The 24904-nt window shown below is 41.0% G+C and overlaps 1 protein-coding gene across 3 annotated transcripts in view; it reads right to left on the bottom strand.

Annotated features, from left to right (window-relative positions):
• The window catches only part of LOC111861334 (ribosomal protein S6 kinase alpha-5), a 465639-nt gene that overhangs the window by 178828 nt on the left and 261907 nt on the right, over window positions 1-24904 (bottom strand). The window contains exon 1 of one of the 3 annotated variants that reach the window (XM_023845811.2): window positions 18355-19155. The exons of the other annotated variants lie outside the window; for them this stretch is intronic. Within the exon in view, the coding sequence (XP_023701579.1) occupies window positions 18355-18532 (178 nt within the window). The 5' untranslated portion in view covers window positions 18533-19155. Of the gene's footprint in view, window positions 1-18354; window positions 19156-24904 lie in introns of those variants that run through there. 3 annotated transcript variants of the gene reach the window in all.

The following is a 24904-nucleotide window of genomic DNA, read 5'->3' as shown; positions in this document are numbered from 1 at the left end:
CGGCGCCACATCCCAGAAGACGGCTTTCTTCGTCGATTTATTATTGTCAGAAATAACATACTTCTGCAGCATTGTCAACCCTGCTTTAAATAAATATAAGAGTTTATATATATGTAGACCTATAATTTCAGGTGGAAGGAAGCTGTGTTTCATTATTATTGGCCCAAAAATATCCTAATATTTGCTGAAGCGTAAAAATTACGAAAATCCCCATTATGCAATCAAAACTGATATCAAAACGTCTAAAATATCGGGAGATGCAGTTCTTAGCAAACTCGCTAATTTAGCATTACTTCACTAAAGTCTCTTACTAAAACTGTGTTAACGCAAGTCAAGTAAAAAATTGGAACGAAACGTTGTTCCTAATCCAAAAATTTCCACTGACTGATGACTTACATAACAAGGATCTCTGTTAACGTTCTCATTCTGTGCGCACCCAAGTGGGTCAGTGTTAGGCCGCGGTCATGTCGACATGTATTGAATGTGTCGGCGCATGCGTGAACAAGTAAGTAGGCCAGCAAGTAGCCAGCCGAACCGAAACGCCACAGCAGATTGCAGTATTCGGTCGGTGCCAATTCTAAATAGTTACGAGTAATATATGTTGTTTTCATACTTTATATATTTTTACAGATGGGTATGCATCTATTAATATAGATTTTCTATAATCACAGTCATTTATAGGTAATAAATATTTTCAAAGGGTGCTGTTGTCAGTATCACATATTGGAGGTTGCTTGTAGGCCTTTCTCCGTCATTCCGTCCCTGGTCTCGTTTCTAGGAGACCATAACCGGTTCTTCTCCAGTACACACCGCGATCGTGTTTATCACTGTTTCCTTGCTACGTACAGTTTGATTCATAAATCACTCACTGCGCAGCACTATTGCGGCAAATAATAGAAAGTGTAATCATCAGAGATATGTCTAAAATACCGCCATATTGTATAACTTAGAAAGTTTATAATTTCAGTTTAATTCATATTTCCTCTTGTACAGGTCAGTCTGATGCCAGTCACATGGGTACAGTGTTCGGCAGTGCTGACCTCTCTATAGACTTCTGTGGTTTTATCAAGACATCCTTTCCTCAGAACCTTCAACTAAAGGTAGCAAGAATATCTCAGCAGATGAATGTTTCTGCTCCCCTCTAAGATAATTCATATTTGAGGTAATCGTCCTCATGTTTTCACGCCCCCTGGGCCTTTTATAAACACGAACATCAGAAACAAGCAACCAAAGATATGAACAGAGTGAGAGAAACTACGAAGGAAAGCGGAAGAGGAATGTAAAGGGACAAATGTAAGAAAGAAATAAGGAGAAAAGGGAAAATGGTTAGAATAAGGAGTATGTTCAACAGCTAAAATACGGGCATGCGCCCTTTTCCAACTAACCAATTCAACTGCACCTAGTGATTTACTCTCATTTCATACAAACAATTAAGGAACTCCAACAAAAGAAAAAAAGATAGCGACTACAATTTACTGTCAGCGGAATATTTCCAAAGATTTCAAATCCCACTAGCGCCTGTATTCTTTCGTTTACATTTCCTGCACGAGCGAGCATAATTAGAAGTTTGCATTCTTCTATTTTGTCAACAAAAAGGCGCCCTATCCAAGGCCAGCACCACTCTACACAGTGTGCTCACACGCACCATCAGAACTAACCAACGCAACGGAGTACAATACTGTGCGATGCTGCAGGCAGGAGATGCTGGTGGCATATTCTGAGCGGTGCCGGTCATGGTAGCCGAGCGGTATAAGGCATATACTGTATTCGCTCGTTTGGAAACCGGGATAGTGGGTTCCAATCGCCCTCAGGGGATGGATGTTTAGTTTGTGTGTGCGTTTCTGTGTCTGTGACAGGTAGAGGCCTTGCGACGGGCTGATCACCTGCCCAAGGAGTCCTACCGAATGTGTAAGATCTATAAAAACCGAAGTGAACGGAGAAGTTCATGGAGGTAGGTCTAGGCCCACTGGGGCTGTAGTGCCAAGGGGAAAAAAATTCTGAGCGGCTCGCAAACTGCAGTTAGAGTAGTACTCGTACTTCACCAGTCTGCTATTTTACGGGTAGCAATTTTTTGGTTTTAATTTTACTTTAGGAAAAACATATTTTCTGCCCGAGTGCACAATTTCTGCCTTCGAGTGAATGTCACATACAGGTGCCCATTTTACATTGCAAATAAACACATTTCGACGTGTTCATAACAAACAGATAGGTAAACTATTATTTGTAATACAGCACTGATCCTTGAAACCCCACCGTTCTGTTACCGGTCCGTGACTCAGAAAATGTTCGGAACTGCGGTGGATACACCCTCATATCTTATGCCATCTGGGAATACCTGTGGATGGTTAGAAAATAAGTATTTTCTAATAAAAGGGATGAAGTCCATGAAATGGCATAGTTTTATGGGAATATACATAATAAAATGTAGTAGCGTTTGTCGATTAATTTAAAAAGAAATGAAATCATACACACTATTCGATCTACAGTCTATGTTTTCCTTCCACGTGACTACCATCATCATCATCATCATCATCATCATCATCAGTCATCAGTCATCATCATCAGCAATCTGTCAGACGACAGGTCCACAGTCTCTTCCAAAACAATTCCTCCACTTATTGCGATCTACGGCTTTCTCCTTCAAATGACAGTATCCTCTTCTGTCCCCAAGGTCATCCAGCATTTTCTTACGTCTTCTTCCTCGTCTTCTTGTCACTTCTATCCGCTCCTCTATCTTTCCTTCAATAACTTCTTTTAGAAGGCAGTTTCTGCGTAAAACATGACCAATCCAATTAGCCTTCCGTTTTCTTATTTCGTGTAGGATATTCCTCTGCTCACTGACTCTAATTAACGCTTCTTCATTTCTCACATAATCGGTCCAACTGATCTTCTCCATCCTTCTCCAACACCACATTTCGAAACTTTCCAGATGTTTCTGATCTACTGCCCTAAGTGTCCATGTTTCAGCCCCATACAGAGCTATGCTCCAAATGTAGCATTTCACTAGTTTCTTCCTCAAATTTAAGTCCAATTTGCTGGTAAAAAGATTCTTCTTCTTGCTAAATGCAGCTTTTGCCATGGCAATCCTGGATTTAATTTCACTAGTACACCTTCCATCATCTGTTAACAAGCTACCCAAATATTTAAAACATTTCACATTCTCCAGTTGTTTTTGGTCTATCTTTATTATTACTGGGATTGTTTGTCTCGAAATTTTCATTACTTTTGTTTTCTCCACATTCATTTCCATGCCACAGCACCTTCCAATTTCAATTAGTCTATCAATCATGCCCTGTAGCACAGTTTCTTATAGCATTAAAAAATTACTGGTTTTCCCGATTCTCTAAATTTATTAGGCACTGAAATTTACGCAACCTCAGCACTTGACACACCGAAGGAAATGTTAAGAAACTGTCTAATGGCACTGCTTATAAGTTCATCTAATAGCATTAGTTTAAATTTTGAGAACACGCATTGAGACGCAAAGACCAAGCTAACCCTGCGATGTTATGAAGATAGACGGCCAGTGGTAGTTCGTTGAAAACCTCGGTGGTATAAAGGATCCAGAAGCACATATCCTTATGAGCTTCTTACTTTCATGACTATCATCCCCCATGCGGAAGTTCTCATTGACGAAAATGACTTGCAGTACGGCTGTGTTTAGTAAGAAAGTACTTCAAACGATTTGCAAGATATTAGCAAATGGAGACAAGTAAGAAAACTACATAAAGCTACTGAACAAATGCACTTCTTAACAACAGCGATTACAATCTTACACGAAGGCACAAATACGTTTTACATATATCTTGAAACATAGTAACTACATAGAAACATATGTTGGATTTAAACTTCTCACAGCCGTGACTATGGTGCACCGCTATGTAATTCGGTAGAATTTACCGACATTTCGGAATGATGTTCCTTTGAAACGTCGGCGCATTTCTAGCGGATTACAAGGCAGTACATCCCAGATGATGATACAGCTTTTGCTATAAGACACGTAATTTTCGAGACAATTCCCATCAAATACTTAACACGGGACTAAATAAATACATGGCACACATGTGCCATGGCACACATGCCAACTGAAAGGATGATATTAAAATGTATCTGAAAAAAAGTATGTGATGATGAGGGCTAGATTCATCTGGCTCAAGATGGAGTTTGGTGGCGGGCTCTTGTGAAGACGGGGATGAATTTTCGGCATCCATAAAAAGCAGGGAATTTAGTAACCATCTGCGCGACTACCAGCTTCTCAATTACGTCTCTGATCCTTGGAGCTAACAATTACATGGCTGATTCACTTTACCAATCTTGTCTCGCAAAAAAAGAACACAAATAGGCCTGTATCCGTATGTAATATTCTAAAAGGTCTCTAACGTGAATACCAGCGCACAGCTGTGGAAGCGCCTGGAGTCCCAGATGCAGGTAAGACATACGCTCCACAAGGCCTGCAAGCCTATACGCATACCAGACGAACATTCTGAATAATGGGAAACAAAATATTTATTGTTTCCATCAGAACAACAATTCTTTAAAAGGTATACAAAAGAATGTTTACATTAAAGTCGTAAATCTTAAAGGCACGACATGTTTCGACCCTTACTGAGTCATCATCAAGTGTCGGTTAGTGGATGTGCTGCTGAATTTGTATACAATATGGATACATATTACGGGTTGCCTATATACTATATAATATCGCACTTGTAAGAAACACTATGGGTGCAGTAGTATATAACTTGGAGTGTTTTGTTACACGTGCGATATTATATAGCATATAGGCAACCCATAATATGGATCCCTTTGGGTACATGTTCAACACCTTAACACTAACCGACATTTGGTGATGAGACATGTCGTGTCTTTAAGATTTATAACTTTAATGTAAACATTCATTTTAATGCCTCTTAAAGAATTGTTGTCTTGACGGAAACGATAAGTATTTTCCGCCGTAGCGTAGTTGGTTGAGGCACTATGCTACAAACCGGAAGGTCGCGGGTTCGAGTCCCGATGAGGTGGATTTTTTCCAATTCACCTAATCCTTCCAGCCTCACTATGCCCCTGGGGTCGACTCAGCCTCTTAACAGAAATGAGTACCAGGAATCTTCCTTGGGGATAAAGGGTGGCCGACGCGTAAGGCTGACAACCTAACCGCCATCTGTGAGCCGACTGTCTACAGAAAATGTGGATGCCTCGACGTCCAACAACCCTATGGGCTTTCACGGCCTGTTACAGGGATAGCTTTACCTTACCTTTTTATGTATAGCTCTAGCTGGGGTACCTCAAGGCAGCGTCCTAGGCCCGTTACTATACCTCCTTTACACTGCAGACCTACGAGTACCTACTACCGAAATGACCATGACTGCAACATATGCTGATGACATCGCTGTTTTAGCAACCCATATGGATCCTGCTACGGCATCTAGATGTCTTCAAGAAAACCTACATGACATGCAAAAATGGCTAAGAAAGTGGAAGATCAAAGTCAATGAGAGCAAATCGGTCCAGGTAACATTTACTATGAAAAAAAGGACAATGCCCGCCAGTTACACTAAATGACTCACAACTACCGCAAGCAGATGAAGCCAAGTATCTTTGCATACATTTAGATCGCCGGCTAACATGGCGGAAACATATCTTCAGCAAAAGAAAACAATTGGGCCTGAAAATTCGGCAACTGTACTGGATAATCGGACGAAGATCACAACTATCTGTTAAAAGCAAACTCTTACTCTACAAGGCAATACTCAAACCTATATGGACGTATGGCATATCACTGTGGGGAACAGCCAGTAATTCAAACCTGGAAATACTACAACGATTTCAGAACAAGGTTCTCAGGGAAATGGTTGATGCGCCCTGGTATGTGCCCAATACAGTGTTACATAAGGACTTAAGTGTACCTACAGTGCGAGAAGAAATTAAAAAGTGTAGTGCTAAGTACAGTCGGAGACTACAAGTACATCCAAACGAACTTGCAGCCTCACTACTAACCCATGAAGATGAAGTTAGGAGATTAAAAAGATTCAAACCGTCAGACGCATCTGATAGATTTAGCTAGTTTTAAGTGTATACATGCCACAAATCTTAAGGCATCTACTGGGATAGCCTTATTAACACTGTTAATGACATAGTCATCACATCAGTCACCAAAAGTGCTCATTGTCCTTAATTGGACAGATTGTATGAATCTATCTAAAAAAAAAAAATGTATAGTTCTAGCACTTAGAGTTGACAGCCCTCCGACGCAGGGTAGGAGAAGTATTGGTAGTGGCGGGGAGAGCTCCAGCATGCCGACAAGTGTGGCGGGGAATGAAGTACAGGTGTTCTCAAAAGGAAATAACTTCTTACCTCGTGTTGCACAGTGATGGTGGTTTATTCTCCTTGATGTTCACACATCCGATGTTAAGTTTTAAGTGCCGAATGGCAGACTATTATGCACTATACACTATTATACACTTTTCACTGTTATATACATGAAGAGTTTATTTACATATTACACGGGTCTATTGTAAAGGGGCAACACCGGCAATGTCCGATTATTTTTTGTATTCTTCCAGCGGAACCCCAGTTTAAAATAATTTTCTTTAATGTGGAGATGCATCCCTCAAAATCTAACGTTTTCTTAAACTTTTCGTGAATGTTTTTCAGGGTAGGTCTCCGTTTTTCGACTATGTAGAAGTCATTAATTGTTCTTTGCACCACAGACTCGTTAAAGTCGTCCAAAGTGGCTAGTGGAGATTTCCTGTCTTTCTTTATGGGGTGTCGAAAAGGAAGTGGAAGCCCCAGATTTGATATTTCTTCACTGTAATTGTTGGCCCAGCCTCTTTCATATACTTACTAACAGTTTCTCTTGATTTTGAATGCAACACTTTTACACTCAATTTACTTCGTGTAGGTGGCATGTTAAAGGAGATAGAAAAATGTACAAATATAAATAAACAAAAACGAAATTAGCGAATAAAAATAAACAATAAAATATTGTCACGTGTCACCATTTGACTTCTGGCCCAATACTTCAATGCGACGTCTCAACTATTTTTGGCCGTGGTTGGATCTCAACTGTCTTCGGCGACGGCTATCCCAATACTGACTTCTTGCTGTCTTGTTGCTGTCTTCTGTCTCTTTAGCCCGCTGTTACGTAACGGGCGCAACGAACTCTCTGTAGTTCATTTCTGGGGAGACGCGTTCGTTGCTTCTGCATTGTCTACGCAACGGCTCCCTGTTCTTTGCGTTACCAGGTAAGTGCATATTCCAAACTCACGTGTTCGCCAATCCGCTGCCTCGGGAACGCTCCTTCGCAACGGTCTGTTTGTATCCGATTCGTCGCTGTTGGAACTCAACAATTTCCATTGTAGCTGTTGCGCGGCCATGGACGTGAGGTAACGCGTCACAATATTAATACAGTAACTAGAGAAAAATACACTCAAATACGACTCCAAGAGTCAAAACTTTTTAACTTGACTGTACAAGGAAGAATGCTCTTCAGACGTCAACTCGCACTGAATTTAGACGAATGACTAACCACAACACCCTTCAACTTTCACGAATGGACCTGCCCATCCACGGCGCAGCTTTTCCTGGACTGTCAGCTCTAAGTACAAGAGCCATACACAAAACAACAAGATGCAACACATAACGATTAATTGGAAACAATATAAGAATCTGAGGTCCTCGCATCGGCAGTTACGATGACTACTATCTTCTGGGGCATCACGTCGCGTAGTCCGTTGAGAGCCAACCTACGTTTCGGAGGAATATATCACCTCCATGGATGGAGGTGACATTTTCCTCCGAAACGCAGGTTGACTTGCAACGGACTGCGTAGCGTTATATTCGGAAATATGGAACTCAATAATTCAAGAAATTTGTCATGGAGAAAAGGTGGGCAAGTTAATGTAATACGCAGTAAAAACATCAAAGCAAACCACTTTCACCACTGGTGTGACAACAGAATAACACACAACTTAAACGGGGAAATTAAATGGAGGGAGGATAAGTGAGTGGGCGGAGTTCATGTTACACGATACGACAACTTCACATGACCGCTGTTGTTCCGTACTGCTCCGTACTCTCTTTTACGGGGAAACTATCAACGAGCGATCAGCCCTTCTGACACAACCTACAAACAGCTAATTTAGAGCGTTCTGATAACCTTATTTCTTTATTCAGACATGCAGACAGTTATTGCTTCGGGCAAATACTTTACAGCCTGGTTACCGTGTGGATCCTTTCTAGAAAAAGCTGACTTAGGGTGCAAGAGTTTCACCCGAGCCAGAACAGCTGCCGAAACTGAGAACATGCATTGAAATAGCTGTGTGCTTTAGAAATCAGGAGGGCACGCAGTAGCATAATTGGTTGAGATACTATGCTACAAGCCGGAAGGTCGCGGGTTCGAGTTCCGATGAGGTGAATTTTTTTCAATTTTCCTAATCCTTCCAGCCGCACTATGGCCATGGGGTCAACTCAGCTTCTTAACAGAAATGAGTACCAGGAATCTTCCTGGGGAGTAAAGGACGGCCGGCGCGTAAGGCTGACAACCTTACCGCCATCTGTGAGCCGATTGTCTAGAGAACGTGGGATCCCCGACGTCTCACAACGCCTTCACGGTCTGTTACAGGTATAAAAGTAAAAAAAGTAAAGCTATCCCTGTAAGAGGCCGTGAAGGCCCATAGGGTTGAGAGACGTTGATGGTCCCACATTATCTAGACAATCGGCTCAAAGATGGCGGTAAGGTTAGCTTTACCTATACTTTTTCGAAATCAGGTTTTATATGGGACGGACAGGTACATGTACAGATAAAGTGGAAAAAGTGGAATAGCTGCTTCTGCTACGGACTGATACTGCACGCCTCAGTAACTGACTGATATTTCGTGGATAGCTGAACGTTATCGTTAAATAACTTACGCGTAAGTCCTTTTTGCAACAAATAAGAAAAATTGTTTCTTACTGAAGTATCTGCTTATACAAAAATTGAAAGCAATAACCAGAGGAATTCATTCTTTTAAAAGAAATTGGTGCCTTCGAAAACAGCATGTTATTCCGTTAGAGGCTCCCAGTCGTAAAACGTTGGCTTATCTGTTGCGGATTTTTACCGTTGTTAGTTTGAAATAAGGCAAGCAATCTGATTACTTCCCACTCACTGAGCTCATCAGAACATACAAGGTATTTCTTTATTTCGTTTCTTCTTTCCTTCTTTCTTCTCTCTCTTTATTTCTTTCTTCTCGTTCTCTTTATTTCAAGGGACTTTTTTTCTCTTGCATTTTCCTCTTTATTCCTTCGTTCTTACTTCCTTCAGAGACACGTTCTTTTCTTTTCTTTTCTCTTCTGTTCGCCTTCCCTTCCTTTCCCACTCCTGTAACTGTTATTAGTTTCCTCGGATACTTCGGTTACCAGCTGCAGTTCTTGTATGGCTCGTAATTACGCCTCTGGACCAAGGATACTGTTGCTGTGCTGAGTTGCCATAAATCCCACTCGTCTTGCAGACAAACAGGTAAAGGTAAAGTGTTCCTGTGTTTAACTAATTAAGTACTACGCCATGAAGGCGTATGGGGAGTGGATATATATCCATATTTCTTAACCTCGGTACCAGCCGGAGGTGAGTAGTCAGCTTCACGCCCCTGTCGCTTTAATCCCAGGGAAAGAGTCCCCGGTACCCATCGGATACGAGACAGAGAAACAGGAAAATTGGCAGAAACTTTCCATGTAGGTGTCACTTTGTTACAGGGGAGAACCCATGACGCGTTAAACTAAGTACAAAAGGGGCGTTCACAGCAGAGGGGTCCGCCGCAGATGACGGTGGGGTCTTCCCAAAACAACCAAGCTATGAGCTATATGTAAAACAAATTATATCATAAAATATCTTGTCTGACCCATAAATATTTTCAGGAAACGCTCTATTTCAAGATAAAAAATATTAAGGAACCTTCACGTATTTGTGACTAACAACGAGATGTCCAAATTCGCTCACCGACATAAACTTATAAACTTATGGGCTTTCTGCAGAAAGGCCGTGGGCCTATCATCAAGTAAAACAAAAGTGTTTCTTAATACAATTTGATAGCCGAAAATGTAGGGGAAAAGAAAAAGACAATATGAATAGCATCCAGCTATCAACAACTTAAAATTCCGGCTCACATTTGAGCTGAGCTACTTCTAGCAACTTTCCTTTCGCAGTATAATTCACGGACTATCTGACCGCCTACTTCTCTGTCGGCTGCTATCGAAACGTGAGTCACTTTACCAAAGGCAAAGATTCTGAGAGTCAAGTGAAGCATTTATGGTCTTATATGTGTTTATGTATGTACCTTCATGTGAACGTGGTATCTGTTTTGAGGAAACCCGCAAAAGTCCTTAGTAAAGATAGCCGACTTCCGGGCCGAGAACCGAACCAGGGACACGGATAGGAAGCACAGTGCGGATACCGCTACTTCCAGCAGTCACTATACGTAGTATAATACAATTATGTCAACCTACTGTGGCTTTATCCCGGGTCATGACGACCACCGACTCGGAACCTGTCAAGTTCTTAAGCAGGAAACATGGAGAAGGACTAGAACTGTACTGTGATGAAGATAGGTTCAATCGACTCAGACAGCTGATAGAGAAGGGCCAATCAACAACATACAAGCACAATTAGGATTAAACTTTGTTCATAATAGAATACAGGTAGATTCTAAAGGGTTCTTGTCCAGGTATTGAGATTAGCTCTTTTTAAGGGGCCCAACTGAGTAGGTGTCTTCCTTTCTCACCTGAAGATGGAAACAGATCCAGTTTCCGAAACGTCATGTCCTCTATTACCTAGAGTGTCCTCTATTGCCTAGAATTCCCGACGGTGGGAAAAGTCCAAAAACCCAGTAATTCTGTGAATAAAATACAGCCTTTATTTGGTTTGGCCAATGGTGGCCATCACCGGAAGGCAACGAAAACTGTAAAGGTTCGACCACACAGAATGCTACGCTATGTTCGCTACGTACGCTACGTACGCTGTGTACACTCTGCGACGCAGCTAACATAGAGAACACAGCGTACGTAGCGTACGTAGCGCACGGAAGTCTGTGTGGCCAGTCACATTGGCAATAAAGGGAGATATTTTTCTGTTCGTATAGCGAACATAGCGTACGTAGCGCTCTGTGTGGCCGAAACTTTATACGAGCATTTGTGTACGGCTGAGGACAATGTCTATCGTAAAAATAAATCGATGGGCACCCTTTAGACTTATCGTGGGAGTATCACGTTGTGTTTAGTCTAGATCGTCTAGATAGTCAGGACTGTTCCAGCCAACCCAGTACGTCTGCCTTTCTCTTTCTCATTTTCCTTACAAAATCGCCATTGTTGTCAACTATACAGCACGGCAAGGCACTGAACACGAATAAATAATCTCCATCAGACCGGGCCCTTCAGTATGACACATTTTCCAGGTATCCTCCCGTCCTATGTTTTTAAGATTTCTAGACTTCAAACACCTTTGATCGGGTTCAACTCTCCACTCTGACTTTTAATACTTGCAATTTTTAAACAACCCACAGAAGCACATTAAAACGGTTAACAGTGTCGGGACCTTCACGCATGCAGCCCGCTTACCCCGGCGTCGACAAGATTAGAGCTTGGGTAAAGGTAAAGCTGTCCCTGTGCTTAACTAATTAAGCACTACACCACGAAGGTGTATGGAGGAGTGGATGTATAGATCCACTTTTCTCGACCTCGGCACTAGTTGGAGGTGAGCGGTCAGCTTCAAGCCCCGGCCGCCTTACCCCCGGTACACAGTGGATAGGAGGTTGAGCGGACCCCAGAACCGGTCTGGACGACGTGGAGAAGAGACAATTTTTGACCCTACCGGGACTCGAACTCCAACCCTTCTTTCGTCCAGCACGTAGCCAGTCGATATACCGGCTACTTCAGACGTTGGGTAAGAACTCGAAATCAAAGCAACCCAGTCAAATTAAAAATTGGAGCTGAACGGCGCGAAAGCACACTGCAGGCCAATAGGACGGAGCGATCATAAATGTGAGTAATTACGGACCGAGTTGGCAGCACAGCAGATAAGGTGCATGTTTACAGAGAGTCAGCAGTTATGTGCTCGCTGTAAACACAGCTACTTGTTGCTGTAGCTGCGACGGCGGGCGCCAAGACGCTACTGACGCCGTCGTACCCTTCAGCATGAATCTCAAGCAAACAAAGTCTCTAATTAGCAAACATTATTTGCATCGTCTCAAAAATTACAGACCACGTGTTTTGTCCAAAATACTGCAAACTGGGGTTCGCGAGTTAAATTCGGCTGGTCCCAGAGTTTCATTATATTCTGAGTAACCAATTTCTTAATATGTTTTGTACACAGAACTTTCGGTATTCTTGTAAGACTCAAACACGCAATATATTTCCATTCACATTAAAATTTTACACAAAAGAATAATTAACTTCACAAATTAACATACAGTACAGATATGTGACACAAAAATATAAAACACACTGAAACAATTTTATCAGGACACACACACACCTGATGATAGCAGTATACGGCCCAAACCTGTCGTAGTAAGATAAGAGACACACACATCCAGCATTACAACGCACGCAGCCAAAAAAGGACACATCACAAGACACAGTATACACAAAATATAGGAAGAATGACTCCCATAGTGGAAGAATGATATAATACGCGAGTTTGAATTAAGACGTATAAGATGATAAATCTTAACAAATTTTAATATATACATATTTTTATTATAGTAAATGAAGAATGTACATGTAAATAATTTTATAAACGACACATGGCGAGCAGTGCAATAGTTTAACGTAAATAACACACCTGAGGATGGCACAGTGATGCCGAAACATGTAGTGAAGTGACATGTGAGACTGAGTGCACTAGAAGACGGCCAACACATACATATCATGGAAGATAAGAGTTATATGAGACAGAAAATACACGTTACTCTTAAGACGGGCCGTGCCATAGCTCAGGCGGTTAGTCACCGGCTTCGAGGTCAGGTCAGGTATTGTGGGATTTATGGTGGATAGAGTGGAGCTTTACTCCAGCTTCCCATGTCAATTCTCATTCCACCGACTCCTACATACTCAACATCTATCATCCAGAGCTGGTACAATTGGCCAATTAGTGGCCGACGTACCAAGTGGACTCAGTCTCACCCCACCCCAAGAAACTATAAAAAATACAACACAGCACGCCACGAACAAACACAGGACGATACCAAGAATCTCCTTCTCAAGACAGACGGGCGGCATAAGTTCAGCCCCCATCAAGAAAGACGATAGGAGAAGGAACACGAACCTACTTGGTTTATAAATTTTAACTTAAACAACAAAGTTTTAAAAACTTTAGTATACCAGGAAAGCTGCTGCGGTTGTGGAAAAGTTGGATTTTGTGTATACTGTGTATTCCAGGCATCAGAACACCTATTGTGATAGTAGTTTCCAAAAGTATCGATGTTCCCTCTGATGATGGTCCATAAGGACCGAAACATGTAAGGGTGATAAGTTGTCAAGGAGTAAAAAACTTAAATAGTCACACTGGACGGAGTTGTTTTGTCTTTGTATAAAAAATAATATTATATTTAACAATATTATATTTAAGCATTCTGTTGCACTCTACACGATAAATGATACAAGCTCCGTCCCAAGTGCAAACAATATATATTATATGTCTTTGATCTTGTTCTTTCTACACTACATGTTTCGGCCTCTATCGGCCATCATCAGGTGTATACTCTTAACGTTGCTGCCACACTGAACCCAGGCACACGTAGTAAAGACAAGCAGCGGCACCCACACAGGAAGACTACATTAAGTAAGTACAAATAACAATATACACACATAAGAAAATGCTACGTACATAAAATAATAATACGAATATTTGTATATTACAGATAACACCTGTAGAGTGTGGAAACAAGAACTAGCCGCTCCAGCACTTAGACATAGGGCGAGTAACCCTAACAATTTTAAATTTTAAATTTAAAATTTAGAGAAAATTTTAAAGGATTTTAAAAACATCGTAACTAAAGATTTTATAGTGCTACTACAGGAATATCAAATTTGACGTGTGCAATATAATCTACATACCAGACACATATCAACGAGGTAGATGTTGATAATACGAAGAAAGTGACATTATGTTTTTAAATGTTAAATTTTAGACTGGGTTCAGTGTGGCAGCAACGTTAAGAGTATACACCTGATGATGGCCGATAGAGGCCGAAACATGTAGCGTAGAAAGAACAAGATCAAAGACATATAATATATATTGTTTGCACTTGGGACGGAGCTTGTATCATTTATCATAAAAAATAAGTTTAAGACTGTAATATATATATATATATACTGTATATAAAAGTAAAGTTGTCCCCGTGCTTAACTAATTAAGCACTACGCCATGGAGGCATATGAGGGAGTGGATGTATAGGTCCATTTTTCTTGACCTCGGCACTAGTTGGAGGTGAGGGTTCAGCTTCACGGACCGGCCGCTTTACCCCTAGAGAAAGAGTCCCCGGTACCCATTATACGTACAAAACTGAAATAATGATGTAACAGGATGCTTAAGTACATCATTTTTCCAAGTTCGTATTTAAATATTTATAAATCGTTCTCTGCTAAGATATAACAATTTATAATTTTGAAATTTACATAAATGTATTCCGGATATATGAAGAATTATCAGCGGAACCTTTCTGGTGACACAAGGATACTGTGAACATGCAAGAACTACGATCCTGATGAAACCTCCAAATACGATGACTGAATTTTCGCCGTAAGTATCACACTAGCACAATTCAACGTAGAGTACTTAAATGTTAGGCCTACAAGTTAATTAGTGTAAGATTTGAGGCNAGGAACCAGCGTGAGCAGGTGGCTAGCTCGCGCTAATACCTCGTTCGCGGATTTGTCTACTCTACAGATGGAGGCGATACATTCCTCCGAAACTTCGGTTAACACCACATATACACGGTGCTAAATCCCAGAAGACTGCTTTCTTCGTGTTAATTAATGTTAAAACAATACGAAAATATTAAGTAATTTTTGTGGAATTTGAAAAATAAATACATTACCAGCCCACCAAAGAAGAGCTCTCTTTCCGTTCCATGGCGATAGCTAACATGTATGTTAGTTAGCCGTCAAATACAGCTTAACAACAATTCGATGCTCCATTAACTCTATTTTAACTGATTTACTTCACACTGTACGTTTTGCCTGTCTTTCAGACATCTTCAGGGGATCACGTTACACCAGTCTATAGAATAAGGAGCCTGTATTTAAAACTGCATTTTACTTTAGTATACTTCAGTTTTTAGATATAAGCTATAAGCTAATGTAAAATTGTCCCTGTGCTTAACTAATTACGCAATACGCCATGAAGGCTTGTGGAGGAGTGGATGTATACAGCCACATTTTCCTGGAGGTGAGCGCTCAGCTTCACGCACCGACCGCCTTACCCCCGAAGAAAGAGCCCCCGGTACCCACTGGATAGGAGGCTGGGTGGGCACCAAAACCGGTCTAGACGACATGGAGAAGACATTCTTGACCTTACCGGGACTCAAATTCCGACAACCTCTGTCGTCCAGTCCATAGATACTCTACCCCTATATACGTATAACTGAAATCAATCGTTACATTTGACTTCGGACGCTAAAATATATTAAGTATCACTCTGGTTCAGAGATTTGAATTTCCAACTTTATCTAGTGCTGAACTGATTAAACTTTTGTTTATCACGGCATATTTTCGAAATCCCGCTGCCCAGTGGTCCCGCATAAAACACTCCGCTAAAATCAGCTGCTCTAATCCTCATAAATACGCAGATTCTGGTGGCAACGATTTCATAAACAAACAACAACTGCAGTGACCCGCAGAACGTCTCTCTGAATGCTTCTGTAATGTGACCCAATTACGTGACCGGCTCTTCGGCAATGTGTGAGGCCCCTGCTGCTCGCAACGCACGTTTGCGCAGCTGGACGCACAATTGACTGCGTGGGCCCCAGTGCTTCTTGCGACGTCAGTACTACGTTCACAGTAATGCAGTTTTTGTTACTGTATTCTAAATTCACAGCAATTCTTAATTACAGAATAAACTGGTAACTGTATTGTATTGCAGCATCCTGTTGCACGTCACTTAGCATACAACAAATGTCCCTGGTTCACCGTTTTACGTGCAACGCGTCATTCTAAAATTTATATAAAAATTTCTTACATACACATGCGTCTTTTAACCTTATTAAAGGCTCCTGTACACTGCACTACATGTTTCGACCGACATTGTTCATCATCAGGTGTTTACAAATTGTTGGTGGAAGTTGCGGTGCTTCCGTTTTGTGATTCTAATATTTGATGTGTAGTCCCATCTATGCATTCATGTATTTTATGGTGCTGGGTGCCTCTTCCTGTTATGTTGTGTGTCTGGACTACGAGCGTCTTGACACACGATGACAAGTCTTGAATGCCCTTCATTTGTGTTCGTCAAGTGTACTACATTGCATTTAATGTAGAAGAAAAATGAAAAAGACAACAATTCACCACTGTAAGTTTCCTTAAAAGTATTTTGGGGTAACGGTTATATTCATCTTTCGAAGTAACAGGAACTGTGCTTAAAAATTCACGAAATGTAAAATATATTTCCCACAGAAAAGTTTACTGAGGTTAAGAACAGTTATAACAATAATAAAGCCACGATAGTTTTACTAACTCTAAAGTTGAAATAATTTCACAGAGAAGTTCTAACGGACCATCACAGAAACAAATTGCTAACAAAGCATCTGTATTAATGACAGCAAGGGAGCCAGGGCGTACATTTACTGGTTATACTCAAATATATAAACTTGTCAAAATTCCTCATAAATTTTATAATTTGTTTAGGTTTTTCTTGTAATTACAAAAATTGGGCTCGAAGTGACGGAACATATAAAGTGTAATTCAGACTGCGTGAAGCGACCTGCTTCATGATTTATGCATATCCATTTTACAGGGGCTATTTGTGCTGATGCTGTGTAACGTCGAATGGTAGGATAACTGAAGAGAGTCAAGTATGAACTGGACGGAATCTGTCGTGACCTAATCGAGGTACTGTCCCGGCAGCTGCTTCTAGTGACCGAAGAAAGCGTGAAAATCCCTGTCAGGATAGACAGTGCCCCGGGCGGGACACGAATCGAGCGCCTGCCAATTCCAAGCCTGAAAGCTTTGCCACTATGCCAACCCGCTCGGTAAAACACATAAATAAAAAAGCTTCTATTATAAATACAAAACTGCAAGAATTGCGTGGATTCAAAACACAGTCAACAGCCACATACAGTCATTATTAACAAAGTTTCTGTCAGTGATTTTATCTAACACTTCTCTGAAAACTAAGAGGCCACAATTTATATCCAACAACAACTTCTTCGTCTACAATTACTGATGATAGTATTGCGTACACAGACATGTACAAATGGTTAACGGAGCATACAAATAAAAAATGGTGACATATTTTTCCTTTTACTTTTTTATATCAAAGGTTACGATTTTTGGAGTTGTGGGACACCTTTCATTTTTACACAAGAGTGTTACGTAATTTATTTTTCATGACACAAATCAAATACACTCGCAGCTATAAGATACTTGCTTCAAGATCCACTTTCATATTAAGCCGAAGACGCTACCTACCCTTTATACGTATTCTGAAGACGTCTTAAACCACTGGTTAAGACAGAAGGGGAACAGTGAGGAATTCGGCATGTTACCGTATCCGCCTCAAGAGTTATTTTAAAAGAAATGTATACATACTCTGATACTAATATTCCTAATAAATTATGGTAATACTTCGCTGTGAATTTGATATGAAGTTCAGTCCTGTCCCAGCACACAAAATTGTACGTGTTCAATGCAGAAGTACCTAAAACACCGAGTTCCAAGAGAAGGGCACTGGAATACACTCATTTCCCAAATGCGTTCTTTGCTATTTTACGTATATAATCAAACTTGATGTTCAATCATTGCTGACACAAAGCTATAGTAAAGCTAATCAAATCATACAATAAATATCGCACTGCATAAAGCACACCTGCATAGCTCGGTCGCATTTTATGCGAATTTGAAGTAGTGGGATATAAAAATACGAGTATTAGCACTTTATGGCGAAAGTTTGCAACAATGCAACCTATAGCGAAATCCGGCAAAAATCATGCATGTGTTTAAAAACTCATCTTGAATTATGTAAAGTTTTCAGGAATGCATCCATCGCATAAAATGCGACCGCACTGTACTGCTAACACAGTTTATAGCATTCATTGATCTGAACAGCGCCCTCCTGGTATGTCATAAGCTACAAGTTACACTGTAAATGAATCATCAAATTATTTCTCTACTTACGTTTCTTTTCGGGTTTGATGCGTCCTTCAAAACTTATTTCCGCATGGTTATCATCCGACTTATCCCTGATAATCTTCCTATTACTATTTACACAAATCAGCCTCCTTGAAACTTCTTCACCCTCTTCCTCGTCTTCAAAATATCCACTCTCGTGTTCAGCGTTTTTATGTACTCCCATATTGTGGCTGTCACTTAAATTAACAGGCCCTCAAAGGAATACACAACACTTTGGGGAAGATTCTGAAATACTTTAATCAGATATATATATTCCTGCCATGGTTGTCACATTACACCTTCTTCTTGTTCTTTCATAAACAGAAAAAACTCACTTAAGTCATATACACACGGAATGAGACTGCACTGTACCGAGATTAAATCAGTTGATGAATACTGAGGTTATGTGCTGCACTGCGCAGTCGACTGAATAAGTAGGTCGAGACACGTCGACCAATTCTGGCAGACTTCTGCTGTTCGCAAGATAGCGTACTAGCTACAGAACACCGTCCACGACACTTCCTGATTGATATTTCAAAAGTTTGGATACTCTGCTCTCTTCAGAAGTTCTCTTTCACATTGACACTCTGACGATGTAGTCCTACCACCGCTGCCATATACGTTAACGTTTCAGAACACACTTGTCAGCTGTGTTTCTGTAATTGTTCTCTCTGTTAAATACTATGAAATAATCTTTTTGCACACTACTAAATGTTCATAAAAACTTAATAAAAATGTCACTTTGGAAAAAAAAAACGTTGAGCACAAATCCCGCCTCTTCCTTACAGTGCACGCTTACAACTGAACTCTAGGCAGCGAATCGTCAGTCCCTCCGTGCCCCTACACTTCCCCTCCACACAGCAATCAGCTGTTCTCAACTAGTAACAGTAGTAGCATATCAGTGCGCATGCGCACAATATGTTAAAAAAAACCCGAAGAATTTGTTTTAAATACTCTGTAGAATGAGCAACAAAAAGGGACGAATCAAACGCATGCCTACATAACAGCACATCATCACCTGTCATTCATAGTGCACTCCACAAAATCCTCTCCCACGCGTCCTATGCTGCCTGGAGACTTCAACGCAATCCACCCCCCTCTTCCATCTCCCATGACGTCATTGCACCTATATATGCCCTTTTACATTTGGAAGATGTTCGATTCGAGGGAAACTTGTAATTTAGAGACAATTCTGGAAAATCCACTATTAATGTGACAGTAAAAACAGTGCTTGAAATAAGAATTCTGATCCTGAATTTAGGGTTATTTAATATTGTTATTTAACATGAGTACAATATACACACGACAGACAGTCGGGATAGCGTAGTCGGTACAGCGACTGGCTAAGGGATGGACGACCGAGGGGTTAGAATTCGAGCAGCGGTAAGGTCAAGAATTTTGTCTTCTACACGTCGTCCGGTAGCGTAGTTGGTTGAGGCACTATGCTACAAGCAGGAAGGTCGCGGGTTCAAGTCCCGATGAGGTCATTGGATTTTTTAATTGACCTAATCCTTCGAGCCGCACAATGGAACCGGCGTCGACCCAGCCTCTAACAGAAATGAGTACCAGGAATATTCTTGGGGGTAAAGGGCGGCCGACGCGTAGAGCTGACAACCTTGCCGCCATCTATGAGCCGACTGTCTGGAAAATGTGGGAACCTCGACATCTCACAACCCCATGGGCCTCCTCGGCCTGTTACACGGATACCTTTATTTTATTTACATCGTCCAGACTGGCTCTGGGGTCCACCCAACTTACTGGAGGCTCTTTCTCCGGGGGTAAAGCGGCCGGGGCGTGAAGCTGACCACTCACCTCCAACTACCACCGAGGTCAAGAAAATGTGGATCTGTACATCCAGTCCCCCATACATCTCCATGGCGTAGTGCTTAATTACTTAAGCACAGGGACAACTTTATCTTACTTTTACAATACATACACATGTATGTGCAACTCTTTCCCTTTTGCGATATTGTGCCTTAGATGGAATATTCTCAAACCGCAGTTTTGCACGTGTGTCTTTAAGCCCAGTGGGTTTTCACGTACATATCTCGGGCAGTCGACCCACTCCCAGAGTCATTTACACAAAAATATGGTCATAAGTCCCGTGGGACCCACAATCAAGAATGAAAGTGCTGGCGAGAACCAGCAGCAATTTACTTGACCGAACGACTGGTTAAGAATTCGACAATCGGGATTACATCCCCGCAGCGGCATGGGCATTTCTCTTAGCCTCAGGGTCCTCACTCTTTCCCAGAGAACAGTCCGCGCGGGGCATGAAGCTGACCACTCACCTTCATAAGCTACAGTGCCACGGTTAAGACTCGATGGGGCTTAGGCTCAGGGATAATTTTACCTGTAATTTACACACATAATTAGATCTACATAAAGGACGTTTGTTTTTCTGGTTCATCACCTACGGTACCTATTCCATCTTCTTTCTTGCCTCTTTCACTCCTATTTCCCCGGCATTTTGTACATGCGTAAAAATCTACAGATCGTTCAAACGAGAGCCGGCGCTCTGTAGAAAAACGGAACTGAATCCTATGTCACACCCTGAAGAACCAGTTCTACAGACGAGATAGCCACTACTAAGGAGGGAGGTTCCTGACATTGCCCTTAAGCGAGTCTGGTCTCCTGCATTGAAGCAATCTATTGGTTACAGTAAGCCCATATAAGCATAAATATCACGCACACAAATACACAATAACAACATGTTAATACTATTGTAAATTAGGTATGTAATAATTATAATGCGCAAAATATACGGGCCAATGATGGAAATTATTATATGGAGGATCAGATAATGAAGAGATAAACACATTAATGAAAGTAGATACCATATAGAAAAACACACAAACTTTAACTGACGCAAGTAAAGGCGTTGGACTAAAAGTAAACACTGAGAAAACTAAGTATATATTGCTGTCTCGTCACCAAAATGCAGGGCAAAATCATGACATAAAGATAGGAAACAGATATTTTGGAAATGTGGCACAGTTAAGATATTTGGGAACAACGATAAAAGATCGAAAACTGATTCAGGAGGAAATTAAGAGGAGATTGAACTCGGGTAATGCTTGTTACCATTCTGTCCAGAACCTTTTGTCTTCTCGTCTGTTGTCCAAAAACATAAAAATAGAATATACAAAACTATAATTTTGCCTGTGGTTCTGTTGGGTGTGAAACTTGGTCTCTGACATTAAGGGAGGAACATAGACTGAGGGTTTTTGAGAACAGGGTGTTGAGGAGAATGTTCGGACCGAAGAGAGATGAAGTGACAGGAGGTTGGACATAGACTGAGGGTTTCTGAGAACAGGGTGTCGAGGAGAATATTCGACCCAAGAGAGATGAAGTGACAGGAGGTTGGAGAAAACTGCATAATGAGGAGCTTCATAACTTGTACTCTTTTCCAACTATAATTAAAATGATCAAGTCAAGGAGGATGAGGTAGGCAGGGCATGTAGCACGAATTGGGAAGAATAGGAATGCATATAAGATATTGGTGGGAAAGCCAGAAGGAAAGAGACCACTGGGAAGACCAAGGCGTAGGTGGGTGGACAATATTAAAATGGCTCTTAGAGAGATAGGAGGGGATGGTATTGATTGGATTGATCTGGCTCAGAATAGGGACCAGTTGAGGGCTCTTGTGAACACGGTAATGAACCTTCGGGTTCCATAAAATGCTGGGAAATTCTTGAGTAGCTGCAGAATGGCGGCTCCTCCAGAAGGGCTCAGCTCCATGAGTAAGTAAGTAAGTAAGTAAGTAAGTATTGAAAGGAGAAGATATAGTAAGATTTATCAAGTCACAGAGAATAAGTTCGTTGGGGCATGTCGAAAAATGGACGATAATGCAGTGCCAAAGAGAATGTCACAAGGAAGGCTATATTCCAAAAGAAGGAAAAGAAGACGCAGGATGAGATGGCCAGACGATGTTGAGAATGACCTAAAGAAGATGAAGGTGAAAGGAAGGATAGAGAAGATAAGGAATAGAGAGCAGTGGAGACGGATTGTAGAGGAGGCCAAGGCTCACCCAGGGCTGTAGCGCCGAGTGGTAGGTAAGTAGGTATGTAATAATTACATTACCAATTAACTGTAATCCAGTAATTAGTGGGTTAACTCTTTCGGCCTCACATGATCATCTTCACGTCTTGTATGAACTTGCAATTGTTCAAAACTTTTGGGATTTAAACAGTATAGGCCACATGTTAGCAGTCATATAGGACTATGCCATGACTAGATACCCGGTAGTTAAATATCATATACTCGTCAACCAAAATTGTAATATAGTGCATAAACATAAAGTGATACAATTTTTAAAACATTACAAATAACTGAGGAATATCATACCGCACGTGCAAATTGAGTGACTGCGATGGTGGTAGACTGACAGAACACGTGTAACTTATTAAAGTAGCGAGTATAATCCCCATAGTCGCTGTAGTGGAAATATCTTCCAAGCATAGGATACCTAAAATGACATGCTGAAGGAAAATAATCATAATGGTAAAAAAGTAAAGCTATCCCTGTAACAGGCCGTGACGGCCCGTAGGGTTGTGAGACGTCGAGGTTCCCACATTTTCTCTAGACAAGTAGCTCATAGATGGCGGTAAGGTTGTCGGCCTTATACTCTGGCCGCCCTTTAGCCCCCAGGAAGATTCCTGATACTCATTTCTGTTAGAGGCTGAGTCGAACCCAGGACCATAGTGCTGCCGGAAAGATTAGGTAAATTGAAAAAGTCCACCTACTCGGGAATCGAACCCGCGACCTTCCGGCTTGTAGCATAGTGTCTCAACTAACTATGCTACCGTGTGCCACAATAATCATGAGGAGCTTCATAAATTGTACTCTTCTCCAAGCATAATTAGAATGATCAAGTCAAGGAGGATGAGATGGACAGGGCATGCAGCACGAACGCAGAGAAGAGGAATGCATATAGGATACTGGTGGGAAAGCCCGAAGGAAAAAGAACACTAGGAGGACTAAGACGTAGGTGGGTGGCTAATATTAAACTGGATCTTACAGAGATAGGATGAGGTGGTATGGACTGGATTGATCTGGCTCAGGATAAGGGCCAGTGGAGGGCTCGTGTGAACACGGTAATGAACCTTCGAGTTCCATACAATTCTGGGAATTTGTTGAATAGCTGCACAACTGTCGGCTTCTCAAGAAGGGCTCAGCTCCATGAAGTTAGTTAGAAAAAGGGGGAAATTAGTCAAATCATTAAGCCTCTTGTTGAACCAGCCAAATAGACAAAACTAGGTTCTAGACACTATTAGTACAAGGTGTACACTTATCAGGGGTGGTATGCAGAAAGAATTAAATCACATTCCCATATCCATGATTTTCAAACTACTTTAGAATGTAGCGAATATATTAAAGAAAAATTATATTCAGCATTTCCGGAGGAACCTTAACTTAAAGTGAAAAAGAGACTACGACGATCTCTTCCCTTATAAGGAGTATCAATAAATTTACATACAGCTATTTGTTCACTGTTAGGTGATACTTCATGCTGGCTAGGGGCCATAAATTTATACTGAACGAATAAATAAAACAATATGCATATATTAAAACTTCTCTACCCATTGCTATTGCACTCTGAAGGACATTTATACAGAAAATATAGAGTATATATATTTTCTTGAAGATTTACGATTGAAAACAAAAATTTAGCACGATAAATTATACTTTAATCATATATAAATATATAGGCATTCATTTGTTACAAGTAAACCTATAAATAAATATCGGAGGAAGCGTCGTTAAATAACCATCAAGATAAGTGACTGGAAAACCAGAGCAATTGTTTTGAACAGGCTTATGCATGCATTGCGTGATTTTCGTTTAACTCTCTCGAAAACCGAGAAAACAATAAGGAAAGTAGGCTGAGAACTGCACAAAAATGTTTCTCGGGAATCTGATTTGGGCGACGGACAGACATTTGTAGCGAATTTTTTACTCACTCTTGGAGCTGAGCCCTTCTTCAGAAGCTGCCAAATGTGCAGGTACTCAAGAAATTCCCAGTATTTTATGGAACCTATAAGTTCATTACCATATTCACAAGACCCCACCACTAGTCCCTATCCTGAGCCAGATCGAACTAGCCCATACCATCCAATCCTATCTCTCTAAGATACATTTTAATATTATCCACCCCTCTACGTCTTGGTCTTCCAAGTGGTCTCTTTCCTTCTGGCTTTCCTACCAATATACTACATGCATTCCTCTTCATTCCAATTCGTGCTACATGCCATGTCCATCTATTCCTCCTTGACTTGATCATACTTGGAGAAGAGTACAAGTTATGAAAAGAAAACTTCATGTGTGCTTCAATGACAGTGTGACTGTTATAAATCCGTTGCCAGGATATGACAAGTGAAGATTGATAACACTAATGTGTGTGTAACGGTGGACTTTAAAGTGTGTAGATCACCGATAGCGCTGAAATTACGTGCAGATCTGAGTAGTGTGTATAAGGTGTCAATAAATCCAATCATCCAATCCAAATCTCGTCTATAGTTGCAACCCTAAATAGTGACTATATATATATATATAT

Source organism: Cryptotermes secundus, unplaced genomic scaffold, assembly GCF_002891405.2.
Source record: "Cryptotermes secundus unplaced genomic scaffold, Csec_1.0 scaffold230, whole genome shotgun sequence".
Lineage (NCBI taxonomy): Eukaryota > Metazoa > Arthropoda > Insecta > Blattodea > Kalotermitidae > Cryptotermes > Cryptotermes secundus.
The sequence above is the reverse complement of the archived record's forward strand: the minus strand, read 5'-3'. Positions and strand labels throughout refer to the sequence as shown.